Source organism: Halichoerus grypus, chromosome 8, assembly GCF_964656455.1.
Source record: "Halichoerus grypus chromosome 8, mHalGry1.hap1.1, whole genome shotgun sequence".
Lineage (NCBI taxonomy): Eukaryota > Metazoa > Chordata > Mammalia > Carnivora > Phocidae > Halichoerus > Halichoerus grypus.
In genome coordinates this window covers 88,186,854-88,213,412 of record NC_135719.1, presented here as the reverse complement: position 1 = coordinate 88,213,412, position 26,559 = coordinate 88,186,854, and the positions used below count along the sequence as shown (strand labels likewise).

Below are 26,559 nucleotides of genomic sequence, written 5' to 3'. Positions count from 1 at the left end.
GGTGAAGAATGAGTACTGAATTTTTGACTGAGTGATTGAGAATTTGATTTTGGACATTTTAAGTTAAGGAGGTCTTTAGAACATGTAGATTTGTAGGATTCAAGTGCCTAGGAGTTGATATTAAAGTGCAGGCAGTCTGCTTTAAGTAGGAGAAAAATGTCAGTAAAATAATTCACTGTGAACATTAAAGTACTTGGTTTTTACTCTTCTCCAAATAGCTACAGAGGTGTAGGTGTGAGTGGGCCCACTTTTTTTTTTTTTTTTTAAACAGAACTTAGAATCCTCTTGAGGAGTAGGCAAGTTCGATTTTGAACAGGATAATTTGGCTGAAAATTTTAGAGGACTAGCTGTCATGCCAATAAAAGAATCCCGATATATTTGGAGTAGAACTTCTTCATGATAAGGTCATCAGAAAATTATAAAGTATGCCACCATATAACAGAGGTCCCTTATTAGAAGGGTCTTCTCTTTCCTTTTTTTTTTTTTTAAGATTTATTTATTTGAGAGCATGCACGAGCAAGCAGGGGGAGGGGCAGAGGGAGAAAGAAAGAGAGCGAGAATCTCAGGCAGACTCCCTGCTGAGTGCAGAGCGTGATGCGAGGTTCCATCCCTTGACCCTGAGCTCATGACCTGAGCTGAAATCAAGATTCAGACACTTAACTGTCTGAGCCACCCGAGTTCCCTCGATGGTTATTTTCTATCACTCTATTAAATGTTTCAGGATTGGGGATTGGAATTTTGGAATTACAGGTAATTTTTTTCTCTTCCTTTTGTTAATTTGTGTCTCCTAAAGTTTCTACAATAACCATATTGTACTTGTAAAATGAATGAATGAATTTATGTATGTATGTATGTTTCAGGATTGTCTAAATAGAATTTTAGTTTTAGTACATTCAGTGCTGAATTCTCTAGGTAATAATTAGCTACATTTAATTGTGGCAAGTAAGAAAGCATAAGCCTTTGCTAAGAGCTCAGACTCTGGAGTCAACGCAAAGTGGCCACTTCCTAAATATGTGGCCATGAGAAAGGTACTTAACTTCTTTTAGTTTATCTCTAAAGTGAAGATAATTACATTAAATTCTCTTTAGGTTTGAGAATAAAAATTAGATATGTATTAAGTGTTACAACAGTTATGCCTAATATTTTAGAGGTATTGGCTCAGGTCATGATCCCAGGGTCCTGGGATTGACTCCCGCATCGTGCTCCCTACTCTTTGGCCTACCGTTTTCTATAACATCTTGAATTTATAATCAAATGCTTTTTTCACTTGAAGAATGTATACTGTTATGAATTTCAACTAAAGAGAGTTGTGATCTACATCAAGTAGGGACCACATGCTGTAGAAATTCATGTGTCGCATGCCTTTCTTGGACTTTAGTAGCAATTTTGCTTCTCCATCCTTGTGGAAGTTACTGCAAAGTTAATGATATCCTCGGTGCCTAGGATATTGTTATATGCTCAGAAAATATGTGTTAAATGAACTGCTATCTTTTATGTAATAGACCAGTCTCCTTTTAGTCTATTATAATTTAAATGTATGTGGATATGTGTTTATTTTAAAAGAACAGGTTCCTTGTTATAAAACTGAGGTTAGTTTGTATGACTTTATTGAGTATCTATGTTCTAAGCAAAGCAGTGGATGAGTATAGAAGGAAAAGGAGGCATAACAAATTGTTAACAGTGGCAATATTTAGGGACATGGGATTACTAGGATGTCTTTTCATTTATATGAGAACATGGGCATATGTATTTCTTTTTGTATACTTATATTCAGTTTACTTTTTAGCAGAGTGTGTAAAACTTAACCATTGCGCATATTTTTTTTTCTCTAATGTGTAATTGCATTTTGTTTTATTTTAGGTTCTTTTCCTGGCTTCCTAAAATTCTTTAATTAATTTATTTATTTATTTATTTAATTTAATTTTATTTTTTAAGGAAGGCAAGTCTTGCTCTGATTCGAAAAATGATTCATTTTTGCTCTGAAGCACTCTTAAAAGAAGTTTGTGATTCTGATGTTGGTCACAATTTGCCTACAGTACTAGTGGAAATCACTGCAACCGTCCTTGATCAAGAGGTCAGATTTTTATCTTTTTTGAAACTCCTGTAGCTTTAATTCCCTTTAGACAATGGTTAGTAAAATAATTTAATTTTTGTCCTAATTTCAGTGAAGCGTTTTGTCTGTGAAATTATTGCATTTGTCTACTTCAGGCAACTGAACTTATTTTTATCATTTTCCCTTAAATTCCTTTTTGTTTTCCCCCAGGATGATGATGATGGCCACTTGCTGGCTTTGCAGATCATAAGAGATTTGGTAGATAAAGGTGGTGATATTTTTTTGGATCAGCTAGCCAGACTTGGTGTAATTAGCAAAGTGTCAACTTTGGCAGGACCTTCCTCTGATGATGAGAATGAAGAGGAATCAAAACCAGAAAAGGTGAGTGATGTTGATTGCAGTGTTATCAGGAATAGAGTTTCTTGGGGCGCCTGGGTGGCTCAGTCGTTAAGCATCTGCCTTCGGCTCAGATCATGATCCCAGGGTCCTGGGATTGAGCCCCACATTGGGCTCCCTGCTCAGTGGGAAGCCTGCTTCTCCCTCTCCCAGTCTCCCTGCATGTGTTCCCTCTCTTGCTGTGTCTCTCTCTCTCAAATAAAATCTTTAAAAAAAAAAAAAAGGAATAGAGTTTCTTTTGAGGAAATCTAGTTATAACTTAATGATGGCTTTTGATAAAATAATGGCAGTATGAGGTAGCACTATAATTTTTAAAAATTTGGTTACTTATTTTAAGATTTTATTTATTTATTTTAGAGAAAGAATGTGAGCAGGGGGAGGGGCAAAGGGAGAGGGAGAGAGAGAATCTCAAGCCAACTCTGTGCTGAGCGCGGAGCCCGGTGCCGGGCTCGATCCTACAACTCTGAGGTTGTGACCCGAGCCGAAACCAAGAGTTGGGCACTTAATCGACTGATCCACGCAGGCACCCCCAAAATTTCGTTACTTTTTAAAAATTTATTGATAAAATTTAAAGCTTACAGAAAAATTGCAAATAGAGTATCAGAGTATTCTTCATAAATTCACTAATTATTGACGTGTGTGTATTTTTAAGAAACATTTATTTGAGGTGCACCTGGCTGGCTCATTTGGTAGAGCATACAACTCTTGATCTTGGGGTTGTGAGTTTTAGCCCCATGTTGGTTGTAGAGATTACTTAAAAATAAAATCTTCAAGGGGCCCCTGGGTGGCTTTGTCATTTAAGTGTCTGACTCGATCTCAGCTCAGGTTGTGAGTTCAAGCCCCATGCTGGGCTCCACACTGGGCCTGGAGCCTAGTTAAAAAAACAAAAAAACCAATGAAATATTATTATTATCTTTTAAAGGTTTTATTTATTTGTAGAAAGAGCACAAGCAGGGGAAGCGCAGGCAGAGGGAGAAGCAGACTCCCTACTGAGCAGGGAGCCTGATGCATGACTCGATCCTAGGACCCTGGGATCATGACCTGAGCTGAAGGCAGATACCTAACCATCTGAGCCACCTAGGCACCCCAAAGTCAGAAAATTTAATATTTATATAATACTCTATCTCATTCAAAGACCATATTCAAATTTGCTGTTGTCCTTAATACCATTTCCGCCCCCCCCCCCCCCCCCCCCCCCCCCCCCCGTCCAGAATCCAATCCAGGAGCATGTATTACATTTAGTTACCATTTAGTTATTATGTTTCTGAGAACTCAGCCTTTTTCTTTGATAGCCTTGGCATTTGTGAAGAGGACAGACGAGTTAATTTGGGCAGCAACCCTTACTTTGCATTTGTGTTTCTATGTGCTTAGATTCAGGTTACATGTTTTTAGCAGGAAGACTACAGAGGGGATGTTTTTCTAAGTGCATAATGTGCCTTCTTTTAGAGCCCCAGGGTGTCTGCTTTCTTACCGATGATGTTAACATGGATCGCTTCGTTATATTTATCTCTGCCTGGTTTCTTTTTCTTTTTAAATATTTTATTTATTTATTAGAGTGTGAGAGAGATTACGAGCAGGGGGGAAGGTAGAGGGAGAAGCAAACTCCTCGCTGAGCAGGGAGCCCGACGTAGGGCTCAGTTCCAGGACCTTGCGATTATGACCTGAGCCGAAGGCAGATGCTTACTGACTGAGCCACCCAGCTGCCATCTGCCTGGTTTCTTTATCATAGAGTTACTCTTTTTGCTTTTGTAATTAATAAGTAATTAATAAATAATAAGTAATACACTCTTACTCATTAAACATATACCCATGAGTTTCAGTATCCATTGATAATTCTTGCCTTAGATTGCAAATTTAAAATATACCTAATCAATCCCTACTTGTTCCTGCACTGATTTAGTCCTAAATTAGTGAATGTTTCCTATGTATTAGTGACAGAATGGTAATATTTTTGAGATAACGGTAGAGTATGGGTTGTTAATTATATAATCCTGAGAGGGTGAGTGGGGATGGGAGGAGAGAGAGATTATTTAAAAAAAATTTTTTTTAAGATTTATTTATTTGAGAGAGAGAAAGCGAGAAAGTGAGCACAAGTGGGAGGGGCAGAGGGAGAGAGAATCTGAAGCAGACTCTGCTGAGTGTAGAGCCCAACACAGGGCTCAGTCTCATGACTGAGATCACGACCTGAGTGGAAACCAAGTGTTGGACACTTTAACTGACTACACCACCCAGGCACCCCAGAGAGATACTCCTAAATTACTTGAGAGAGCTGAGGGATTTAACCACAAAACAAAATAAGAGGTGATATCTGGGTTCATCCCCCTAGAATTCTGTTATTCAAGAAATAGGTTCAATCAATATGATTTCACTGATGTGTGGGATATAAGAAGTAAAACAAGCAAAGAGGGAAAAAAGAGAGACAAACCAAGAAACAGACACTTAACTATAGAGAACAAACTGATGATTACCAGAGGGGAAGTGGGGGGGGAAAGATGGGTAAAATAGGTGTGGGGATTAAGTGCACTTGCTATGATGAGCACTGGGTGATGGCTCAGGTCATGTCCCAGGGTCCTGGGATTGAGCCCCACATCGGGCTCCTTGCTCAGCCAGGAGCCTGCTTCTCCCTCTCCCACTCCCCCTGCTTGTGTTTCCTCTCTAGCTGTCTTTCTCTCTCTGTCAAGTAAATAAAATCTTTAAAAAAAAAAAAAATAAATCTTAAAAAAAAGATACATTGTTTAGAAAATGAAAAGACTGGGCGCTTGTGTGGCTCATTGGTTGAGTGGCGGACTCTTGATCTCGGCTCAGGTCATAATCTCAGAGTCATGGGGTCAAGCCCCATGTTGGGCTCCATGCTCAGCATGGAGTCTGCTTGAAATGCTCTCTCTCTCTTTCCTCCTGCCCCTCCCTCTGCTGTGCTATACATACATACATAGCTTAAAATGAAAATGAAAAGACAACCCAGAAAATTCTCTCAGATTTTGTCTGAAAATATTTTATTTGGCCTTCATTTTTGATATTTTCAGTGCCTACAAGGACTTTTGACTGATCATTTTCCAGCACTTTGAGAGATGGTCCATTGTCACCTGATGTACCTAGTCTCCATTGAGAAATTCACTTTATTTCTCATCTTAGTTCTTTGGTACATAAATTTTTTTTTTTTTTTTAAAGATTTTATTTATTTATTTGAGAGAGAGAGTGAGAGAGAGTATGGGGGGGAGGGTCAGAAAGAGAGGGAGAAGCAGGCTCCCTGCTAAGCAGGGAGCCTGATGTGGGGCTCAATCCCAGCACCCTGGGATCCTGACCTGAGCCGAAGGCAGACGCTTAACGACTGAGCCACCCAGGCGCCCCAGCGTACATCTTTTCTAACAACATCTTTTCTTCCTCTGGCTGTTCTTACGATTTTAAGCAATTTGACTTTGCTGTGCTTTGTTGTGCTTGGTGTATTGTGTATGTGTGCACATGTGAGTGTCCATCCCTGCTCAGGATTGTTTAATTTTCTTTGATCTCTGGGATTACAGTTTTTATCAAATTTGAAATTTTTCAGCATTTGGAATGCAACTGTCTGACTACCTTGTGTGATATCTGGGAATTCAGCTTATAGTTTTCCATTTGTTCTTTGCCCAACCTTATGGAGTATCATCCTAGAAATGAGTGGTCTAGTGCTCAGAGACTCATGATGACCACTTTGCAGATTTCTAGAGGTCTTTTTGGCTTGGCTCCCTAATCCTGAACTCATTCTCCATATGTTCTGTTTGCTTCAGCCTCTTCAAACACATATCTCTATTTCCTGAAATCATACTGCTGGACTCTTCTTGTGTTTCCTCTTAAGACCTTAGCGAGGAATTTGTGTCTGGGACTAAGGGGATTACCTCTTTTGTTTCTCTTTTCTGGGGGTTACGGTCTTATGTTGCATATTGCCCAGTGTTTGAAAACACTTTTTCACATATTTTGCCTAGCTTTTCATTGTTTACAATGGATAAACAAGTCTTGGTACTTGTTAACCTATCGTGGCCTAGAGCACAAGTACTTATGTTTAGAGAAATTTATAATCCATATTTTACAATCTTATTTTAGTGTTTTAAGCTAACTACTTCAGTTTTTTATGTTCAAAAAATATGTAAAAATACTTTTTAAGTATAACAAGTTTTTATTAAGTTTAAAAGTACTTTACCCAGAGGCATCTGGGTGGCTCAGTCAGTTAAGCACCTGCCTTGGACTCAGGTCATCTTGGGGTCCTGGGATTGAACCCTTTGTTGGGCTCCCTGCCCAGCGGGAAGTCTGTTTCTCACTCTCCCTCTGCCCCTCCCCTCCTGCTCTCTCTCTCTCAAATAAATAAATAAAATCTTGAAAAAAACAGTGCTTTACCATATACACATCCATGTACACACATACCAGGTTTATATATGTTTAGATGAATATTCTCAATATTTAAATGTTGTCAACACAATGAAATTTTTCAGGATGTCAGGCTAGGAAAACAGTGTTTACAAATTGTATTGTTTTGTTTTGTAATTTATTTGAGAGAGAGACAGACAGCACAAATCTGGGGGATAATTAGATAGTTGTGTGTAGACCGAATCTGTTGGTCTTCTCTACTACTACTCCTGGAAATGTTATAACTTAGGTCATTACTTATGTGACATTTTTTTTTAAAGATTTTAGTTATTAGAGAGAGGAGGGGGCACGAGCGGGAATGGGGAGAGGGAGAACCAGGCTCAATCCCAGGACCCTGGGGTCAGGACCTGAGCCGAAGGCAGACGCTTAACCGATTGAGCCACCCAGCCTCTATTTATGTGAGTTTCTTAACATTTTTAGGACTTACTTGTAAGACTTAGCTATAGGTAATTAGTTGAATCAAAATGCATATTAAACTACAGGCAACTGAATATAAGTTCAGCATGTTTTAATTCTAAATTTGATACACGGACATATTTTTAAAAACCTGTGAGTGTTTGAAATAGATATTATTTTCCTTGTTTCATTCAATAATTTTACACATTTAGGAAGATGAACCACAGGAGGATGCTAAAGAATTGCAGCAAGGTAAACCATATCATTGGAGAGACTGGTCAGTCATTAGGGGAAGGGACTGCTTATATATATGGAGTGATGCAGCAGCCTTGGAATTATCTAATGGCAGTAATGGATGGTTCAGATTTATCTTGGATGGAAAACTAGCCACCATGTATTCAAGTGGTAGTCCTGAAGGTGGATCGGATAGTTCAGGTAATATTTTGTTTCTTTTAAAATGTTTTACAAGTTTCTGTAATTTTGATGATTTGTTTTTCTGCTAATTATTTTTGCTAGCATTGTCATAGAAATAGCACATTTTTGATGATCATTTGGCCAATTTATTTAATATCAACAGAAAAACTGTTGTACCATGAAAGCATTTAAGAAATGCCTTTTTATTGTATGAGACAAGGAATAGCACTGTTACCTACTTTTAATCTCTCTAATGTTTTAGGTAAGCTACCTCTTATCATGTAATGATGAATTGTATGTGTGTGAAGGCTTCTCAAGTTGTATCTTTTCCAAAAGCCCTGTACGTTAAAAAATTATGCCTGTAGGGTTGCTTTTATGCCTGAACCTAAATATATCAAACCAGTGAGAGTATGCCAAAGAAAAAACTCTGTTAATTTTTTATATAAAATAGATATTCCAACAGGTAATTTTCTTTTTATTAAAAAAAAGGAATATTTGAAAAGAATGAGGTTTTGAAATAATCATTTTGTCTTTATAGAAAGCAGAAGTGAATTCTTAGAGAAGTTACAAAGAGCTCGAGGCCAGGTAAAGCCTTCTACTTCAAGTCAGCCTATACTCTCAGCACCAGGACCCACTAAACTCACTGTAGGAAATTGGTCACTAACTTGTTTGAAAGAGGGAGAAATTGCTATTCATAACTCAGATGGTCAGCAAGCAACAATACTGAAAGAAGATTTACCTGGTTTTGTATTTGAATCTAATAGAGGAACCAAACATTCATTTACTGCAGAAACTTCTCTGGGTAAGTTATATAGAATATATAAGTTTAGTAGATAAGAATAAATGGGTATCTTAAATTGCAATAAATAAATTCTGTGAAATGTCTTTGTTTTTTTTTAAAGGTTCAGAATTTGTGACTGGTTGGACCGGTAAAAGAGGAAGAAAACTGAAATCTAAATTAGAAAAAACAAAGCAAAAGGTATATTTGTGGGATTTGCTTTTTCTTTTTTTTTGCTGTTTATACTGACATGGTAAGGTTTCATTGGTATATTCAAGCATTTAAAAAATTGAGCCATATAACACAAGTTACCCTAATCTAACATATTTTGTTTTTCTGTGCTCATTATTTTATGTTCCACAATACATACACATTTACTTATAATTTTATACACATGCTAAACACAAACATTAAAACAATTAAAATGTGTAAGACAATAAAATTTAAATTTTTTTACTTATTAATGTCACAGAAACTTTGAACTCATGCTTTATTATTGGTAGTAATGTTTTTAGTGATACAGTGGGATTGAAAATACATCATTATATTTTACAATCCTGATTTTACAATCCTGACTTAATACTTTATAATAAAGCGACTTGAATGCCTGGTTCTAGATTCAAATATTTTGATGCTTAAAGGTCATCTTAGGTGAAATTACTGTTTCAAAAAGATATCGGAGCAAGTGTTTACTGACTCCACCTTCAAAATCACAGTAATAATTTTTAAATTCTATCGATTAAGAATGCTTTTTTTTTTTTTTTTTTTAAATAAGGCCAAGGGACCCCTGACTGGCTCGGTACATAGAGCATGGATGGGACTCTTGATTTTGGGGTTTTAAGTTCGAGCCTCACGTTGGATGTGGAGATTACTTAAAAATATAAACCAGCATATTTCCATCTTTATTATATCGATTCTTGCTTTTTATTTTTCATTTTTAAAAGAGAAAATAATCTCATAATTAGATTCAGTATTTTCTGATGGCAGAAATTTTTATTTTACTTACAATGATATAGAATAGTTTTTTCATACAGTATATGAAGCATGCTTTTAGGTGTTTGGGATTGGGGGCTTACTGTGTTTTTTATGGCTTTGGCCTTAGAAATAGTAGTAATAGGTTTTATTTGGAGCAGTTATATATAACATGTTTATGTCTTAATTTCTATTTGTTAATGTGTTGGGCCATCCTAAAGATATTTCCAGATGCTAGACCTTGGAAAGAGATATTTTATTTATTTATTTAGATAAATATGTATTATCTTTATAGCTATATGTATTATTTTGTGATTGCTTTTTTGTTTTTAAAACAAATGTGAAGTCAGAAGTTTTTTCTAATTCAGGGTTAAGGGCATTTGAGGAAGAAATATCTCAATTGAAGATAGCCATTAGATGCTAAAAGGAATTTGAAGTAAATACAGTCCATTTTTGTTATTCATAGTAGCTGTGTTATGTAAAGCTTCTGTGAATACTGAACCATTGCTCTTAGGGGAAATACAGGGTTAGGTTCCTTTGAGGCTCTGGTCACATTTTTTTTTTTTTTTTAAGATTTTATTTATTTATTTGACACAGACAGATACAGTGAGAGAGGGAACACAAGCAGGGGGAGTGGGAGAGGGAGAAGCAGGCTTCCTGCTGAGCAGGGAGCCCGATGTGGGGCTCGATCCCAGGACCCTGGGATCATGACCTGAGCCAAAGGCAGAGGCTCAATGACTGAGCCACCCAGGCGCCCCTTTGGTCACATTTTTGTAACTGATCCATACATAACCTTATTTTATATGTCTTTCGGGGTGCTTGGGTGGCTCAGTTGGTTAAGCGACTGCCTTCGGCTCGAGTCATGATCCTGGAGTCCTGGGATCAACTCCCACATCTGGCTCCCTGCTCAGCAGGGAGTCTGCTTCTCCCTCTGACCCTCCCCCCTCTCATGTGCTCTCTCTCTCTCTCATTCTCGCTCTCTCAAATGAATAAATAAATAAAATCTTAAAAAAAAAAAAATTTATTTTGTGTGTCTTTCTGTTTAAAGACACCATGTTTAATGTGTATTATTGATTTGTTAACACTGAACTTGTGGCCAGTAGCACTTTCCTGCCTGAATGAAGCTTACCTAACACACATATTTTCTCCATAAGACACACATCGTGCCTTCTTGTGCTTAGAAACACTGGCCCGCACTTCAGTACTATGTTTGGTGGCCATTTTAAATAGTGAAAGCACCAACAAAACCACAAAGATGTTAAAAATGTGGCACAAAATAGAGTGTGGAAAGGAGGACACTTGTTCATAGAGAGCTAACACAAGTATGACACTTGTTTAAAGGTAGAGTTCACCTTGTTTGACCTCACCTGAGAACATGCACATGAGGCAGCTCCCAAGGTTTTGTTGCACTGTGCATGTCCACAAGTGACTGTGAAAGCATTGTAAATATTGATTTGGGGATTGCAAATAAATTTCAGTGAGTAGTTGAACTCACAAATACAGAATTCTCAAATAATGAGGATCAGCTGTTATTTTTTATAAACCTACCACTGAGCTCTCTCAGGAATTTCTTGTAATTCCTGAAAGGTTGTATTAATCAACCAAATTTAGACTCAGAGGGAACTGAAATTTCACAATGCAGAAGAAAAGTAAGAAGTAGAATAAATCAAGGAGAACTAGTCTCAGTCCTGTATTTTCATGTTCTTAAGAAATGTATGATTATTGACTCTGTTTCTTAAAGTCACTAGTAACTCATTGGCCATGTGGCTGTTCTTTGGGTATGGAAGTAGTACATATCAAAATAGACTGATTTTAGGTAAAAGTAATTTTAACCTGAATTTTAACTTTCATTTTACTTATTAATACTGTTTTATAAAGGGTAGTGTCTTAAATGTTGTCTAACAGAGCTTACTTTCCTCTTAATTCTGAAAGGCATACCAAAATAGAATGAAAAAGTACTATTAATTCATTTCAGGAGTGAATTTTTTTCTATTACATTAGAGTTATGCTAGGTTAGTTTGTGATTTAAATGAAATTACACAGTCCTAAATTTACATTATTTAAGCAAATATTTTTAAAGACTGTATGTACTGAATTTTATCAGACCCAAGCCTGGGACACATTAGTTTCTTTTTAATTTCAATTTTAATTTTTTTTCAAGTTCCAAAAAGGCTTTATTACATACAGAGGGGGAGGGGTTCAGTCCTTGGCTGCCTCTTTCCTCATGGCTGCCAGGACATTGCTCATCTCCTCTCTCTTCCTCTTGGCATGGAAGTGTGTCCCTGCTCTTTTCTTGATGACCTTGAGGGTGCAGTTGTCCTTGGAGACCTCAAGCAGCTCCATGGTCCGCCGCTGGTATGGGGTGAAGCTGCACACCTCTCAGATCATGGCCTGCACGAACTTGGTGCGCTTGATGCACTTGGTGCGGTGCCCGTGGCGGCAGCTGTGCCTCAGCTTGCTCACGTTTTTAGTCACCTTGTGCTCCTTGTTGAGGCCCATGGTGGTAGGGTAGCGCAGGGCCGGGACTCTCCCTCCATGGCTCCCGCGGCGGAAAGGCTCAAATAACATTAATATAAATGAGAGGTGGCTAGTGCCCAAACCAACTGTAGTCATTCTTCCTTATGATGAAATATATAAACTTATATAGTGTCATTTATATGTTGTGTGAATAATAAAAATAGAAGAAAGAATAAAACCTAAAGTACACCCCAGATTGTTAAAAGGTTCAACTCTGGGGGAATTCCTTTCTATGTACTAGATGGGAAAGCTGCCTAATTCATGGATCATTGAATAAAGCCAATTGGTCTTTAAGTAAGTTAAAAAGAAAAGTTAAAAAGATTCAACTTTGGGGTGCCTGGGTGGCTCAGTTGTTGAGCGTCTGCCTTTGGCTCAGGTCATGATCCCAGAGTCCTGGGATCGAGCCCCACATCGGGCTCCCTGCTTGGCGGGAAGCCTGCTTTTCCCTCTCCCACTCCCGCTGCTTGTGTTCCCTCTCTCGCTGTCTCTCTCTCTCTCTCTCTCTCTCTCTCTGTCAAATAAATAAATAAATAAATCTTTAAAAAAAAAAAACAAAACAACTTTGGTTGATGGAGTTATAGGTGACTTAATTTTTTTTTTTTTTTTTGCTTATTTATATTGTCTAATTGGTTCACCATAATTAGGTTACTTTTATTTAAAAAAAGCAAAATTAATTTTTTACAGGTTGTTAAAGTTGGTTTAAATGAGATAAACTCCTCTTTGGCGTATGAATACAAAGCTTAAGTAACCAAAAATTAAGATTGAGTTCTTTTATTTGATATTGCTTAAATCTACTAGAGTACTTTTTCAGCTATGAGAACCTTTTGACATATATGAGTAGAAGTAGTAGCATTTTTTGGAAGTTGGTAATGGCACAAAAATCTTAATTTAAATGTACATTTATATGTAGGTAAAAGATTTGTTAAAAATATTAATTGTGAAAATTCATATTTGCAATTTTAATTTGGTAGGTACGAACTATGGCTCGAGATTTATATGACGACCACTTTAAAGCTGTTGAAAGCATGCCTCGTGGAGTAGTGGTAACACTCAGAAACATAGCAACTCAATTAGAGTCGTCTTGGGAACTTCATACAAATAGACAAGTATGTTATTTAGCCTCTAGATTTTATGGTACACATTGATCTTGGTTTAGTTTTCTCCCCCTTTATCCTTTATATTCTGGGTATTGATTAGTGGTCAGCAAATTATTACCCATGAGCTAAATTAGGCCTGCTATCTATTTTTATATGGCTTTGTGAGGTAAGAGTGGTTTTCATATTTTTAAATGGTTGAAAACAAATCAGAAGTGAGAGTATTTTCTGATACATGAAAATCACATGTAAATGTAATGATAGTGTCCAAAAGTAGTTTTATTGCTTACAGCCATGCTCACTCTTTTACATATTGTCTGTGACTGCTATGGTGGTGTGGTGCAGGGCAGAGTTGAATAGGTGTGACAGAGGCCATATAGCCTATAAAGCCTAAAATACTTCTAATTGTCCCTTATAAATTGTTTTGTGCATGGGATGCCTGGGTGACTCAGTCGGTTACGCATCCTGACTCTTGATTTCGGCTCAGGTCATGATCTCAGGGTTGTGAGATTGAGCCCCTGTGTTGGACTCTGTGCTCAGCCTGGAGCCTGCTTAAGATTCTCTCTTTCCCTCTCCCTCTGCCCCTCTTCACCCCTTCCCTCTCTTAAAAAAAAATTGTTTTCTGACCCTGGTAGAGATATAATTTACATTAATAATTTGAACTTCCTATTCTTATTTAATATCTGACTTATTTTCTTGGTAATTGATGTTGTGATAAATTAAGTATATTAAGACCTGTTTATTTCTTTGTCTTCATTAAAAAATTTTTTTCTTTTAGTGTATTGAGAGTGAGAACACTTGGAGAGATTTAATGAAGACAGCCTTAGAAAATCTAATTGTACTTTTGAAGGACGAAAACACAATTTCACCATATGAGATGTGCAGTAGTGGATTGGTGCAAGCACTTCTTACTGTTTTAAACAATGTAAGTTTATGAAGTAGTACAGAACAGACTATATAGTTCTAACAATTACTTGTAGCAACATTTTTGGCAAAGCAGTGTTTGTTTTGTCAAGAAATATTTAAAAACTGAGGTAATAAATGTTAGTATTTATAATTTGGCCTTTCTTTTATGTTGTATCATTAGTTTAAGCCAATTGAATTCAGTAATTGAGTCTATTTAGATTTTTGAGTTTTCCAATCATAATTTATTCTAGAGTTTTTTGACAAAACACTTACTTTAGCCTAAGATTTAACATTATTCAGTGCTCTGATTTCTTCATAAAATGAAATTAGTCTGTAGACCTTCTTAAGTCCTTAAATTATTTGCATAAAATTAATTTATGAGCCATGACTGTTTAGGAAGTTACTATGACTATTTGACAAGTATTTGCTAATAACCTTATGTTTCTCTTCAACTTAGTCTACCTTTAATGTCTCTTTGTTGTGATAAAAATCTTTATTTTAATGAAACATACCATATGTACTTATTATAACAAATTCTAACAAAAGTATAAAAAGTGAAAGTTTTCTTCTATTTTAATTCTACATCCAACTTTAATTTTTGCTCTTAATCTCTGTATGTGGTAATACACTCTTAAAATTCATTTTAACTCCTGTAAGTTGTATATTCCCTTCATTAATTTTACCATTTGCATAATTTCCATTTATTAAAATTATATTGATACATCACATTATATTACTTAGTGATATTTGTGAAATCATTGTTTTGGTATACCAGTTCTATTTTTTCTAATACTAATTAAAGTACATAGTATTATTAAAATGGAAAATGTTCATTTATAAATAATCTGAAATTACCTTGCATACTACACTTTGGGAAAAGATTATTTAGCACATTATATAACATTCAGGAAGTAAAAAAAAAAAATCTGTATGTTAGCTGTGGTCTACAAGTTATATAGTAAAAAGAATTTTAATTGAAGGAAAATGATGATTTCACTTAGATTGTATTGATAATTTGGTAATAATATATTAATGTTTATCTTTGTAGTGTGTGTTTTTGATAAATTTTGGTAACAGCCTTAAAATGGTTTTTTTGTACCTTTTTAATTTTTTGTAGAGCATGGATTTAGATACGAAACAAGACTGTAGTCAACTGGTAGAAAGAATAAATGTTTTTAAAACAGCTTTTAGTGAAAATGAAGATGATGAAAGGTAAATCACTAAATTTCTTTGAATTTGAAGTTTGCAGTGTTTGAAAGTTGGTATACTTTGGGCGCCTGGGTGGCTCAGTTGGTTAAGCGACTGCCTTCGGCTCGGGTCATGATCCTGGAGTCCCGGGATCGAGTCCCACATCGGGCTCCCTGCTCAGCAGGGGGTCTGCTTCTCCCTGTGCCCTCTTCCCTCTCATGCTCTCTGTCTCTCATTCTCTCTCTCTCAAATAAATAAATAAAATCTTTAAAAAAAAAAAAAAAAGAAAAGAAAGTTGGTATACTTTAAAATAGTCTAATATAGTGCTTATACACAAAATAGGAACTTTTAAATTCAGTAAACAAAGTAGCTTTATATTTTAAATGTATAATAATAGGAAAAGATTTTTAAAGCATTTTAAAAAAGATTTTATTTATTTATTTGAAAGAGAGCATGAGCAGGGTGAGGGGCAGAGGGAGAAGCAGACTCCGTGCAGAGCAGGGATCCCGATCACGGGACTCTGTGATCATGACCTGAGCCAAAGGCAGATGCTTAACTGACTGAGCTACCCAGGTGCCCCGGAAGCATCTTTTTACATAAATTCCTTTAAGTGGTATTACTGAGTTAAAGGTTGTAGATGATCTTAAAAGTTTCTTGATGCAAATTGTCAAGTTATTATCCAGAAACATTACACTAGTGTTACCTTGCCAGCAAATAATATAATTTTCAAAACTTTGTTGCTTTATATATTTTCATATGTATCAAAAATATTAAGAAATAAAATTGTTTAAACTTTTTTTTTAAGATTTATTTATTTATTTATTTATTTGGGAGAGAGAGAGAGCGTTCACACACTCGCGCTCGCGCCCACACACAAGCAAGAGGAGCGGCAGGCAGGGGAGAAGCAGACTCCCTGCTGAGCAGAGAGCCTGATATGGGGCTCTATCCCAGGACCCTGGGATCATGAACTGAGCCGAAGGAAGATGCTCAATCAACTAAGCCACCCAGGCATCCCATAATTGTTTAAACTTTAAAAAATAAATTATATGTCTACTTTTAATGCAGTTGATAGAAGTCTTACAAGTAAAATGAAATATTCTTGAGTGAAGGAAATTGAGTTATGAGAGTATTTTTGTTTGCTTAGATGTAGTCTCATACAAAATTAAACTTTTCTTTGCACTCAAAGAAAGTAGGGGTCTATATGGGGCTGGTTAGTGCAGTTCCTGAATGAACTTGGTTATAAAATTACATAAACATTCTTAATTATTTTTTCTTCGTAGTCGACCAGCAGTTGCATTAATTCGGAAGTTAATAGCTGTACTAGAGTCTATTGAACGTCTACCTCTCCATTTGTATGATACACCTGGATCCACATATAACCTGCAGGTAACCATGAAAAATGTGGTCGCTACTATTGCTGAATGTGTTTAGGAGCAGTCTTTTACTTTGCTTAAGAAAACAAAAACAAGAACAAACTTTGTTCATATTGTATTAAATAACAGTTCTGCTTACTCATTAAAGACTGTAACCATAATGTCATTTGATTGTTTTTTTTAATAACTCTTGAATTATTAATATTTCAGTTTTTTGTTTAATCAAATCGCTGTGGATTTCAATAAATGTTTATTGTAAGTAATAAATCATTTGGTTGATGGTAAGTGGAAAAAGATGCTTTATCAGTGGAAAAGGCAGGAAAAGAAATGGGTCCTTTTGTTCTAGAATTACAAGTTAAGTCCTTTCATCCCTATAAGTCTCAGTAGATGAGAAAGTATGAAAATATTTTTTTTTATTATGTTAATCACCATACATTACATCATTAGTTTTTGATGTAGTGTTCCATGATTCATTATTTGCGTATAACACCCAGTGCTCCATGCAGAACGTGCCCTCTTTAATACCCATCACCAGGCTAACAAGTATGAAAATATTTTAAGGACAATTTTTTTTCTTGCTTTCTTTATGTCATTTTTTAAAGCCAGGTGGCCTGCCTTAGCTATTCCTATTGATTCTTTAGTAAATCTGTCATGGGTTTTATAAAAAACTTGTTTTTTTCCTAAATGTTTTCTGGTTGACATTCACATTCATTTATTCATTTATTCTTTTGTTAGCAGCTGGTATCCAGATATGAATAGACAGAACAAATATTCTTTGTATGAATATCCCAGTCCAGATCTTTATTATATCTTTTGTAGGTTACCTTAGTATTCCTTACATGTCATTTTGCCTGAATCTTGCCTTTATCCAATCTATCCTGCGTTGCACTGCATGGACTAGTTTCTTTTATTTTTTATTTTATTATTTTTTTTTATTTAAGATTTTTTTTTTTAAAGATTTTATTTATTTATTTGAGAGAGAGAATGAGATAGAGAGAGCATGAGAGGGGGGTGGGGCAGAGGGAGAAGCAGACTCCCCGCTGAGCAGGGAGCCTGACGCGGACTCGATCCTGGGACTCCAGGATCATGACCTGAACCGAAGGCAGTCGCTTAATCAGCTGAGCCACCCAGGCGCCCTGGAATGGTTTCTTTTAAATAGAACCTTTAATAAGTGACTAAGAATCTCTATTTGCCAAAACAATGGCTACTCAAGGCAAAAATCTTGCCATACCCCCCAAGAACCCAGTAATGTTACCAAAGCCACTAGTCAGACTAGAGAGGTTGTCTAGGGAGTTAAAGTATGTTAGTTTGCCTGACATGGAATTATATTTAACATGATGTTGAGATCTACTTTGTGTTTTATTTTGGATAGAATAATGAAGAGGAACAAGGGCTTTCGGCACATCCCCCCCCTTTTTTTAATATTTGATTTTTTAAGCAATCGTTACACCAAACGTGGGGCTCCAAGTTACAACCCCAAGATCAAGAGTCACATGCTCTACTGACTGAGCCAGCCAGGTGCCCCAGTACATCCTTTTTAAGGCTTTATCCTTTTTTTTTTTTTTTAAGATTTTATTTATTTATTTGAGAGAGAGAGTCAAAGTATGAGCGAGGGGAGGGAAGGGGAGAGGGAGCAGACTCCCCGCTGGGCTGGGAGCCCAACCCAGGACCCTGGGATTATTACCTGAGCCAAAGGCAGCCGCTTAACCGAATGAGCCTCTCAGGTGCCCCAAGGCTTTATCCTTGTTAAGTAAATAAGGCAGAGATAAGTCTCAAAAGACTGGCAGTTCCCCTGCTTGTACAGCCCTAGGAGCATCAACATCTTTTATTATGCACTTCCAATTTTAGGAGACTGTGCAAGATAAAAAGACAGGAAGGCTGGTAATATGTCCTCTGGGTAGTTCTACCCACATGCCCATGTAAGTATTTGATTATATATCTGTAGGAATTAGTGAAGATTGAAACAGCAATGATACTACCTAAAATTGCTAGTTTCATCCTTGCTTAATAAAATGGATTGGATTGGACACTATCGTGTATTTTTAAAAGTTGATTAGCCATAGCGGTGCCTGGCTGACTCATTTCGTAGAGCATGTGACTCTTGATCTTAGGGTTGTGAGTTTGAGCCCCATATTGGGCGTAAAGCCTACCTAAAAAAAAAGTTTACCAGCCATAGACTATTTAATATATTCTATCTTTAAAGGAATAAATTAGGGACGCCTGGGTGGCTCAGTTAAGTGTCTGCCTTCGGCTTAGATCATGATCCCAGGGTCCTGGGATCAAATTTGCCATTGGGCTCCCTACTGAGCAGGGAGTCTGCTTCTCCCTCTGCCCCTCCCCCCTGCTTGTGTTTTTTTTTCTCTCTCTCTGTCAAATAAATAAAATCTTAAAAAAGAATGATTAAAAAAATGAATAAATTAGCTAAATAATTAGCTACTTTTCATAACTTACCTGGAAAATTGCAACTTGTAAGGAATGCAATACTTCTGTTATAGTGTTTTACGATTTCGTTAAACCATATGTATTTGAAGTTGTTTAGAAATTCTAAGTACGATGTTAACTTTGTTTCTTTCTTGAAAGCCAGTATCATTTGTTCTGGTGGTCCTGTAAAATTTTATTTATTTATTTATAAAGATGTTATTTATTTATTTGAGAGAGAGAGAGAGAACTGGGGGAGGAGCAGAGGGAGAGGGACAAGCAGACTCCGTGCTAAGTGTGGAGCCTGACATGGGGCTTGATCTCATGACCCTGAGATCACTCCCTGCGCTGAAATCAAGAGGCTGACGCTTAACTGACTGAGCCACCCAGGTGCCCCCAGTGGTTCTTTTAAAAAGAAAAAAAATTTAATAGAAAACAAACACTGATCCTTCTTGAATGGTTATACTATAACTTATAATTTTCAATTACTATTGAGAACCTTTCTCATTTTTACAGTTCTAAGAGACAAACAAGGTACTTTCTGAAGCAGTTTTATCATTTTTTTGCACAGATACTTACAAGAAGATTAAGATTTCGGTTGGAACGTGCACCTGGTGAAACTGCATTGATAGACAGGACTGGTAGGATGTTGAAGATGGAACCCTTAGCTACAGTTGAATCTCTGGAACAGTATCTCTTAAAAATGGTGAGTTTCTTGGGGCGCCTGGGTGGCTCAGTCGGTTAAGCGGCTGCCTTCGGCTCAGGTCATGATCCTGGGGTCCTGGGATCGAGCCCCACATCCGGCTCCCTGCTCAGTGGAGAGCCTGCTTCTCCCTCTCCCTCTGCCTGCCACTCTGCCTACTTGTGCTCTCTCTCTATCTCTCTGTCAAATAAATAAATAAAATCTTTAAAAAAAAAAAAAATGGTGAGTTTCTGGCAAGGCTGTGGTGAAATAGGCATTCTCTGCTATGGGGTTTAACCCTTTAGAAAAGTAGTTGGGGAAGTATGTTTGCAGAGTACGGTAATGCTCTTTGACCTTGTAATTCCATTTTTTGTACTCTACTAAGAAAATAATCTTTAAGCACTACAGATGCTTTCTTTCTTCATTAAGGTGTTTATTAGAGACATTTGTAATACGGAAATCATGAACAAAACCTTAATACCAGTCAATAAAAGGAATATCAAGCTGATAATTATTTCCATTAATTTGAATATTGTGTAGCTATTAAAATGTATAAAGACCAATAAGGAAAAAAATTTTGGTATAGTATGATCAGATGTTGTTTTACCCTGTCTGTTGAGATAATGGAGTAAAGAAATACTCTATGATATTAATAGTAGGGTACTTTGGTTGTAGAAATTTGCGTTTTTCTGTTTTTTCCCCAGATATTCTTTTTTTAAAAAAAAATTTATTTGAGAGAGCGTGCATGTGCGGCAGGAAGAGGGGCAGAGGGAGAAGAGAGAATCTGAGGCAGCCACCCTGCTGAGCATGGAGCCCGCTGTGGGATTTTTCCCAAATATTCTTCAATGAGTATTTGTTGCGACAAAATAAGTCACATTGGGGCAGCTGGGTGGCTCAGTCGGTGAAGCAGCTGCCTTCAGCTCATGTCGTGATCTCAGGGTCCTGGGATTGAGCCCCACATCAGGCTCCCTGCTCCGCGGGAAGTCTCCTTCTCCCTCTCCCTCTGCCTCTATTCCCTACCGCCGTGTTCGTGCTCTCTCACTTGCTCGCTCTTGCTCTCTCTCTCTCATAAATAAACTCTTAAAAAAATAAGTCACATTAAAGGGATAGGAAAAAGTGGGCAATGCATTTGAAAATAGCATTATTAAGGTGAGTGTCTTCCATATTTTCTTTGGTATAGGTAGCAAAGCAGTGGTATGATTTTGACCGATCTTCATTTGTTTTTGTTCGGAAATTAAGAGAAGGCCAAAATTTTATATTTCGGCACCAGCATGATTTTGATGAAAATGGAATCATTTACTGGATTGGGACAAATGCCAAGTAAGTCATGCTGTTTAATGCAGAGTGAAAATATTCACCTGAAAAAAAAAATTCTAGGTAGTAGAATAAAATTATTAACCACTCTGAGTATCCTACAGTTTAAGGAATTTTGTATTATAGGTTAAATATAACACTATCTCATTTACTTTTTATGAAGAAAAAATATATAAATTGTCAATTTTAGGATTTTAAAAAATACGATTTTTTGTGAAAAAAAGTTAGTATGAATAAATGGCATTTATTTTAATAGTGTTAACTGCTAATTTTTTTTCTTTTATTTAGAACTGCATATGAATGGGTAAATCCAGCTGCTTATGGACTTGTAGTAGTAACATCGTCAGAAGGAAGAAATCTACCTTATGGCCGCCTAGAAGACATACTAAGTCGTGATAATTCAGCTTTAAATTGTCATAGCAATGATGATAAGAATGCCTGGTTTGCCATAGATCTGGGTCTCTGGGTGGTACCATCAGCATATACACTTCGTCATGCTCGTGGTTATGGAAGGTCTGCACTGAGAAATTGGGTTTTCCAGGTATCCAAAGATGGACAGAACTGGACTTCTTTGTATACCCATGTTGATGACTGCAGTCTCAATGAACCAGGGTTAGTTGAGGAGTCTTTGCAAATTGAAAAACTCAATAATGAACTTTGTTTATTTTTATAACTGTATGCTCTTAGAGCTCTCTTCTTTGTGAAATATTGAAGCAAGATTTTCTTTTTATATTTTATTTTTTTTAAAGATTTTATTATTTGAGAGAGAGAATGAGACAGAGAGAGAGCACATGAGAGGGGTAGGGTCAGAGGGAGAAGCGGACTCCCTGCTGAGCAGGGAGCCTGATGTGGGACTCGATCCCACGACTCCAGGATCATGACCTGAGCTGAAGGCAGTCGCTTAACCAACTGAGCCACCGAGGCGCCCAAGATTTTCTTTTTAAAAACATCACTTGAGAGGTGCCTGGGTGGCTCAGTTGTTAAGTATCTGCCGTCGGCTCGGGTCATGATCCCAGGGTCCTGGGATCGAACCCTGCATCAGGCTCTCTGCTCCGCGGGAAGCCTGCTTCTCCCTCTCCCACTCCCCCTGCTTGTGTTCCCTGTCTCACTGTCTCCTCTCTGTCAAATAAATAAATAAAATCTTAAAAAAAAAAAAATCACTTGCTACTATAATTTAGGTATTAATTTGACCAAAACTTTTAACAGCTTTAGATAAAACATTAGTAGAACACTGAGCCTATTTATTTAAAAAGAAATTGATACATAGTTATATATGTGTATATATAGTATACTAAACTCCCCATACATGCACATGATATATGTGTATTTTCTACAAATTAACGGTTGCTATTGCTGGTTATAGAATTATGGCTAACTTTTAAATTTTCCTTATTTTTATATGCTCTTTTTCTAAATTTTATATATTGCTCGTATATTATTTTTTTAAAAAACAAAGTATTATATTCCTTTTTAAAAATTTTATTTATTTGAGAGAGAGTGCGCATGCAGAAGGGGCAGAGGGGGCGGGAGAGGGAGGAGTCCATGCTGAACATGGGGCTCAATGCTGCCAATCCCATGGCACCGAGATAGCAACCTAAACCGAATCCAGGAGTCTGACACTCAACCAACTGAGCCACCCAGGTCCTCCAAAAGTATTATATTTCTAAAAATTTTAGTTCTACTAAGTTTTAATAGAACAGTGTGGCACATTTTGAGGGGAATATAGGGCATGGAGTTAAATTACTTTCTGCATTTCATGTGGTATGGACGGAGCTCCTTAACATTTGAATTAATAGATAATATTTTCAGGCTTTAAATTTAATATTTTAATATATATATCATTTTAAACTTCGCATGAATTTTAAAAAGTCTTTTTCATCACAAGCATATCTGTTACTCTTAAATATTCTTGTCTTATTTCTTTGGATTTTATTGATCATAAATCATTTAAAATTATGAGTCATTAATCGTATACATTTAAACATTTCATTTTTAAGTTATTTTCTTGATGGCTGATTTTCTCCTTTGATATCTTGATTCTTGTGTAACAGACTGTGGAATTCCATAACACCCTGAATGTGGAAATTCGTTTATTTTTTCTATTGGTCTCTGTTATATAAAAAATCTTCCCCACCTTAAACATCTTTTTCATGTGTTTTAAAACATTACACCATTTTTTCCCTAACACATTCACAGGTCAACAGCAACCTGGCCTCTTGATCCACCAAAGGATGAGAAACAAGGGTGGCGACATGTGAGAATTAAACAGATGGGGAAGAATGCTAGTGGACAAACCCACTACCTGTCACTATCTGGATTCGAACTTTATGGCACTGTAAATGGAGTATGTGAAGACCAGCTAGGTAAAGAGATGATAACAGGGTTTTAACTTACTGGAACAGTTCTCTTTATAAAATATGACTTATTTATATTTCTTGAATTTCTACTTTATAGGGAAAGCAGCTAAGGAAGCAGAAGCTAATCTTAGAAGACAAAGACGTCTAGTTCGCTCCCAGGTTCTGAAATACATGGTTCCAGGGGCTCGTGTGATCAGAGGCCTTGATTGGAAATGGCGAGATCAGGATGGCAGCCCACAGGGAGAAGGTACCGTCACAGGGGAACTGCATAATGGTGAGTAGGTACTTAGCATTTTTAGTGTAGAAATGGAGTACTTAAATAACAAAGTATTTTTCTTTTGTTATTTTGGGTTAGTAAATGTCCCAGCACTCTGTAGTAGAACTGTATTGATTTCACATTAAAAATGGAAAAGTCATTTACTTAGAATTAAGGGAAATTTTTAATTTCTCTTTTGATTTAGAACTTATTGCTAATATTTTAAAGTGATTAATAAGTTAGTATAAGTTCACTACTCTAAAGACACATTTTCTGCTGCTTTTTTGGGTCTATTCATAAGTTTTCATTGATCTTTAATTTCTTAACACTTTTCTTGTTAGCATGATAGGAATCAGGCAGTAATTTTTTTATTCTTTCATAAGTCATGTAGAAGAAAAAGTATTAACATTTTTAGTAACTACTTTTTAATAAAGCATAGAACAAGAATTGTAGCCTCTTCGTTTATTAATAGATTATAAAATAACATTCATAACGTTTCTCAGTCTACTAGCGTTTCTTTGGATTTTAAACTTTGATATTTTATAAGGTAAGGGTTGTTATTTAAATCAAGTTCATTTTATAAACCTTTGATGCTGTAGATTTTAGGGAAGGCCATACCCACTTATGTAATAAATTGCTCTTAAATTCCCAGAAGCAACTTAAAATGCCTAATTTTTTTCATATAAATACTCAAAAGGCTGATTTATTAGTGGATAAGTTGCCTAGCCAGTAGTGTGTTCTTAAGAATTTTGCTTGCTGTTAAAAACAAAAAGGAGTAAAATGTTCATATTCTTAACTTAAACCAAATTATCTGAAGAGCTGTAATAAAGGTGATAGTGCTTAGGAGAATGACTAACACTTAGTATCTTAATATATTCATGTTCTGTGTGATACAGGCATTTATTTACCTAAATACATTCTTGATTTTATGGTTTTTAAGATTCTCTTCTTTGTATCACCTTACTACTTAATGCATTTCTGTATAGTTACACCATAACTGCAAATTGTTGTCATTATAGCAGGTTTACAGTGAATGAGCAGGATGTGACTGCCAAAATTCATAAAAACCAGTAATAGTTGAGAGGACAGTAGTACCATTCAACCCAGAAATTTTAAATGTTTTTAGACATTTTAATGATACTTAGTTAATACTCTGTTTCCCCTAAATTGTTTGTTTTGGCTTTTAAGTGTGTGGGCTAGTTAGGGGTATATGAATGTAGTTTATTTTTCTCAGGCTGGAGTCAGCTGAAGCGACTGCCTACGAAAATGGGATTCTTAATTTTAGAATTTATTATATAAAAAAGCTTATTTTTGGTGACTGGACTAATGTAGAGGTTCAGAGTTTTGACTGACCAACATGGCCATTCACATTAAGTCTTATTTTAAAACCTTTATGTTAGAAAAGGGCTTAGCTTTCAAAAGTAAACCAACCGTTTCTTTCTTTCTTTAAAATTTTTTAATTTTTTTTTAAAAAGATTTTATTTATTTGACAGCGAGAGAGGGAACACAAGCAGGGGGAGTGGGAGAGGGAGAAGCAGGCCTCCCACGGAGCAGGGACCCCGATGTGGGGCTCGATCCCAGGATCCTGGGATCATGACCCGAGCCGAAGGCAGATGCTTAACGACTGAGCCACCCAGGTGCCCCCAAATTTTTTAGTATTTTACTTTTAAGTACTCTCTGTACCTGATGTAGGGCTTGAACTCACAACCCCAAGATCAAGAATCACACACTCCACTGACCGAACCAGCCAGGCACCCCTAAACCAACCATTTCTTTTGGTGGTGAGGGGCAAAGGGAGAGGGAGAGAATCTTAGACAGGCTCCACATCCAGTGTGGAGCCCGACGTGGGGCTCGATCTCACAACCCTGAGATCATGACCTGAGCTGAAATCAAGAGTCAGGCACTTAACTGACTGAGTCACCCAGGCGCCCCAAATATCTTTCCTTTCTAAAGAATCTGTGTGTCAGTGGGAATATCCCTTTTTTTTTTTCTTGTGTATTCCACAAATATGAGTGCCTACTATGTAAAGATACTTTGTTAGATTTCATGTAAACAATGGTCACCAAAAAAGTATGATTTCCTGCCTTCTGAGTGAAACAGATGAGCATACAATTACAGATCTTGATTGCTATGGAGTAAATTATCAGTATATTTTTGGGGTGATTAATGCAGTATAAGTGTTATTTTTATTTGGAATTGGTATATGTTTTTGAGCCTTTCCTTTATTCACACTGTTCCATGTTGCAGAAGAGATAGTTAAATGTTGGTTCTTTAGAAGTTATTTCAGCATATGGAATAAATGGGGGCAATTGAAATTTCATCAAAACTAGATTATGTAGATTTGGGTCTGTTAGTTTTCCTCTCATAGAACTCCTATGCAGATAATCCCCACAGGTAATTCAGTATTACTTATACCCCTCTGAGCTTCATCATAAATATATATGAACTTGTTACGTGTGTGTGTGTGTGTGCATGCATGGAGTACCTGCGTGTATGGGTGAAGTACTTTCAAACTTTATAAAGGCTTGTTATATTTTTAAAAATACATACATTTTTATGTGTTGTGTTTTTCCCTGAAGTAGTTAGCTTATAACACTAAACTAAGATTGTAATATTTTTATTATTTTCTGTTCTAATAGGCAGTTTGTTTTATGGCTTTTGGAAATTAATTACTGATTTTTAAAAAGCACAAGTATTGTTTTACAAGTACAAGTAAATATACATTGAATATCGTGTTCATTAGTTCTTTGCACGTTATTAGCTTTAGCTTATAGGTTCTAATAAAGAGCCTAGCAATACTTTAAAAATTTTGTTTTTAGAATTTTCTGTGCTTATTCAAATATATTAAACTTAATCATAAGAAAACCAAGTAACCACTGAACTTTGAGAACACAACCGAAATGCTAACTTAGTGTTATTTGAGCTGGTGACCTAAAATTTGTGCAGTAATATGTGAATGTTTTGTTTGTTAATTAGAATTTAGCCCAAACTTAAAAATTAATGCTAAGTCAGAACTTTTTTCTAAGAAGAACGTTCGACCACATAATCAT

General features: G+C 36.3%; 1 protein-coding gene and 1 pseudogene across 11 annotated transcripts in view; one reads left to right on the top strand and one right to left on the bottom strand.

The window, feature by feature from the left end:
• HECTD1 (HECT domain E3 ubiquitin protein ligase 1) overlaps positions 1-26,559 on the top strand; it is an 86,776-nt gene that overhangs the window by 35,034 nt on the left and 25,183 nt on the right. For all 11 annotated transcript variants that reach the window (XM_036093102.2, XM_078053535.1, XM_036093106.2 and 8 more), the window contains exons 11-24: positions 1,936-2,074; positions 2,264-2,434; positions 7,453-7,675; positions 8,193-8,456; positions 8,557-8,633; positions 12,893-13,027; positions 13,794-13,940; positions 15,039-15,133; positions 16,390-16,495; positions 19,472-19,606; positions 20,763-20,902; positions 21,185-21,508; positions 23,093-23,259; positions 23,351-23,527. In XM_036093102.2, the coding sequence (XP_035948995.2) occupies positions 1,936-2,074; positions 2,264-2,434; positions 7,453-7,675; positions 8,193-8,456; positions 8,557-8,633; positions 12,893-13,027; positions 13,794-13,940; positions 15,039-15,133; positions 16,390-16,495; positions 19,472-19,606; positions 20,763-20,902; positions 21,185-21,508; positions 23,093-23,259; positions 23,351-23,527 (2,300 nt within the window). The remainder of the gene's footprint in view (positions 1-1,935; positions 2,075-2,263; positions 2,435-7,452; positions 7,676-8,192; positions 8,457-8,556; positions 8,634-12,892; positions 13,028-13,793; positions 13,941-15,038; positions 15,134-16,389; positions 16,496-19,471; positions 19,607-20,762; positions 20,903-21,184; positions 21,509-23,092; positions 23,260-23,350; positions 23,528-26,559) is intronic.
• On the bottom strand, positions 11,453-12,017 carry LOC118536395 (large ribosomal subunit protein eL36 pseudogene; annotated as a pseudogene).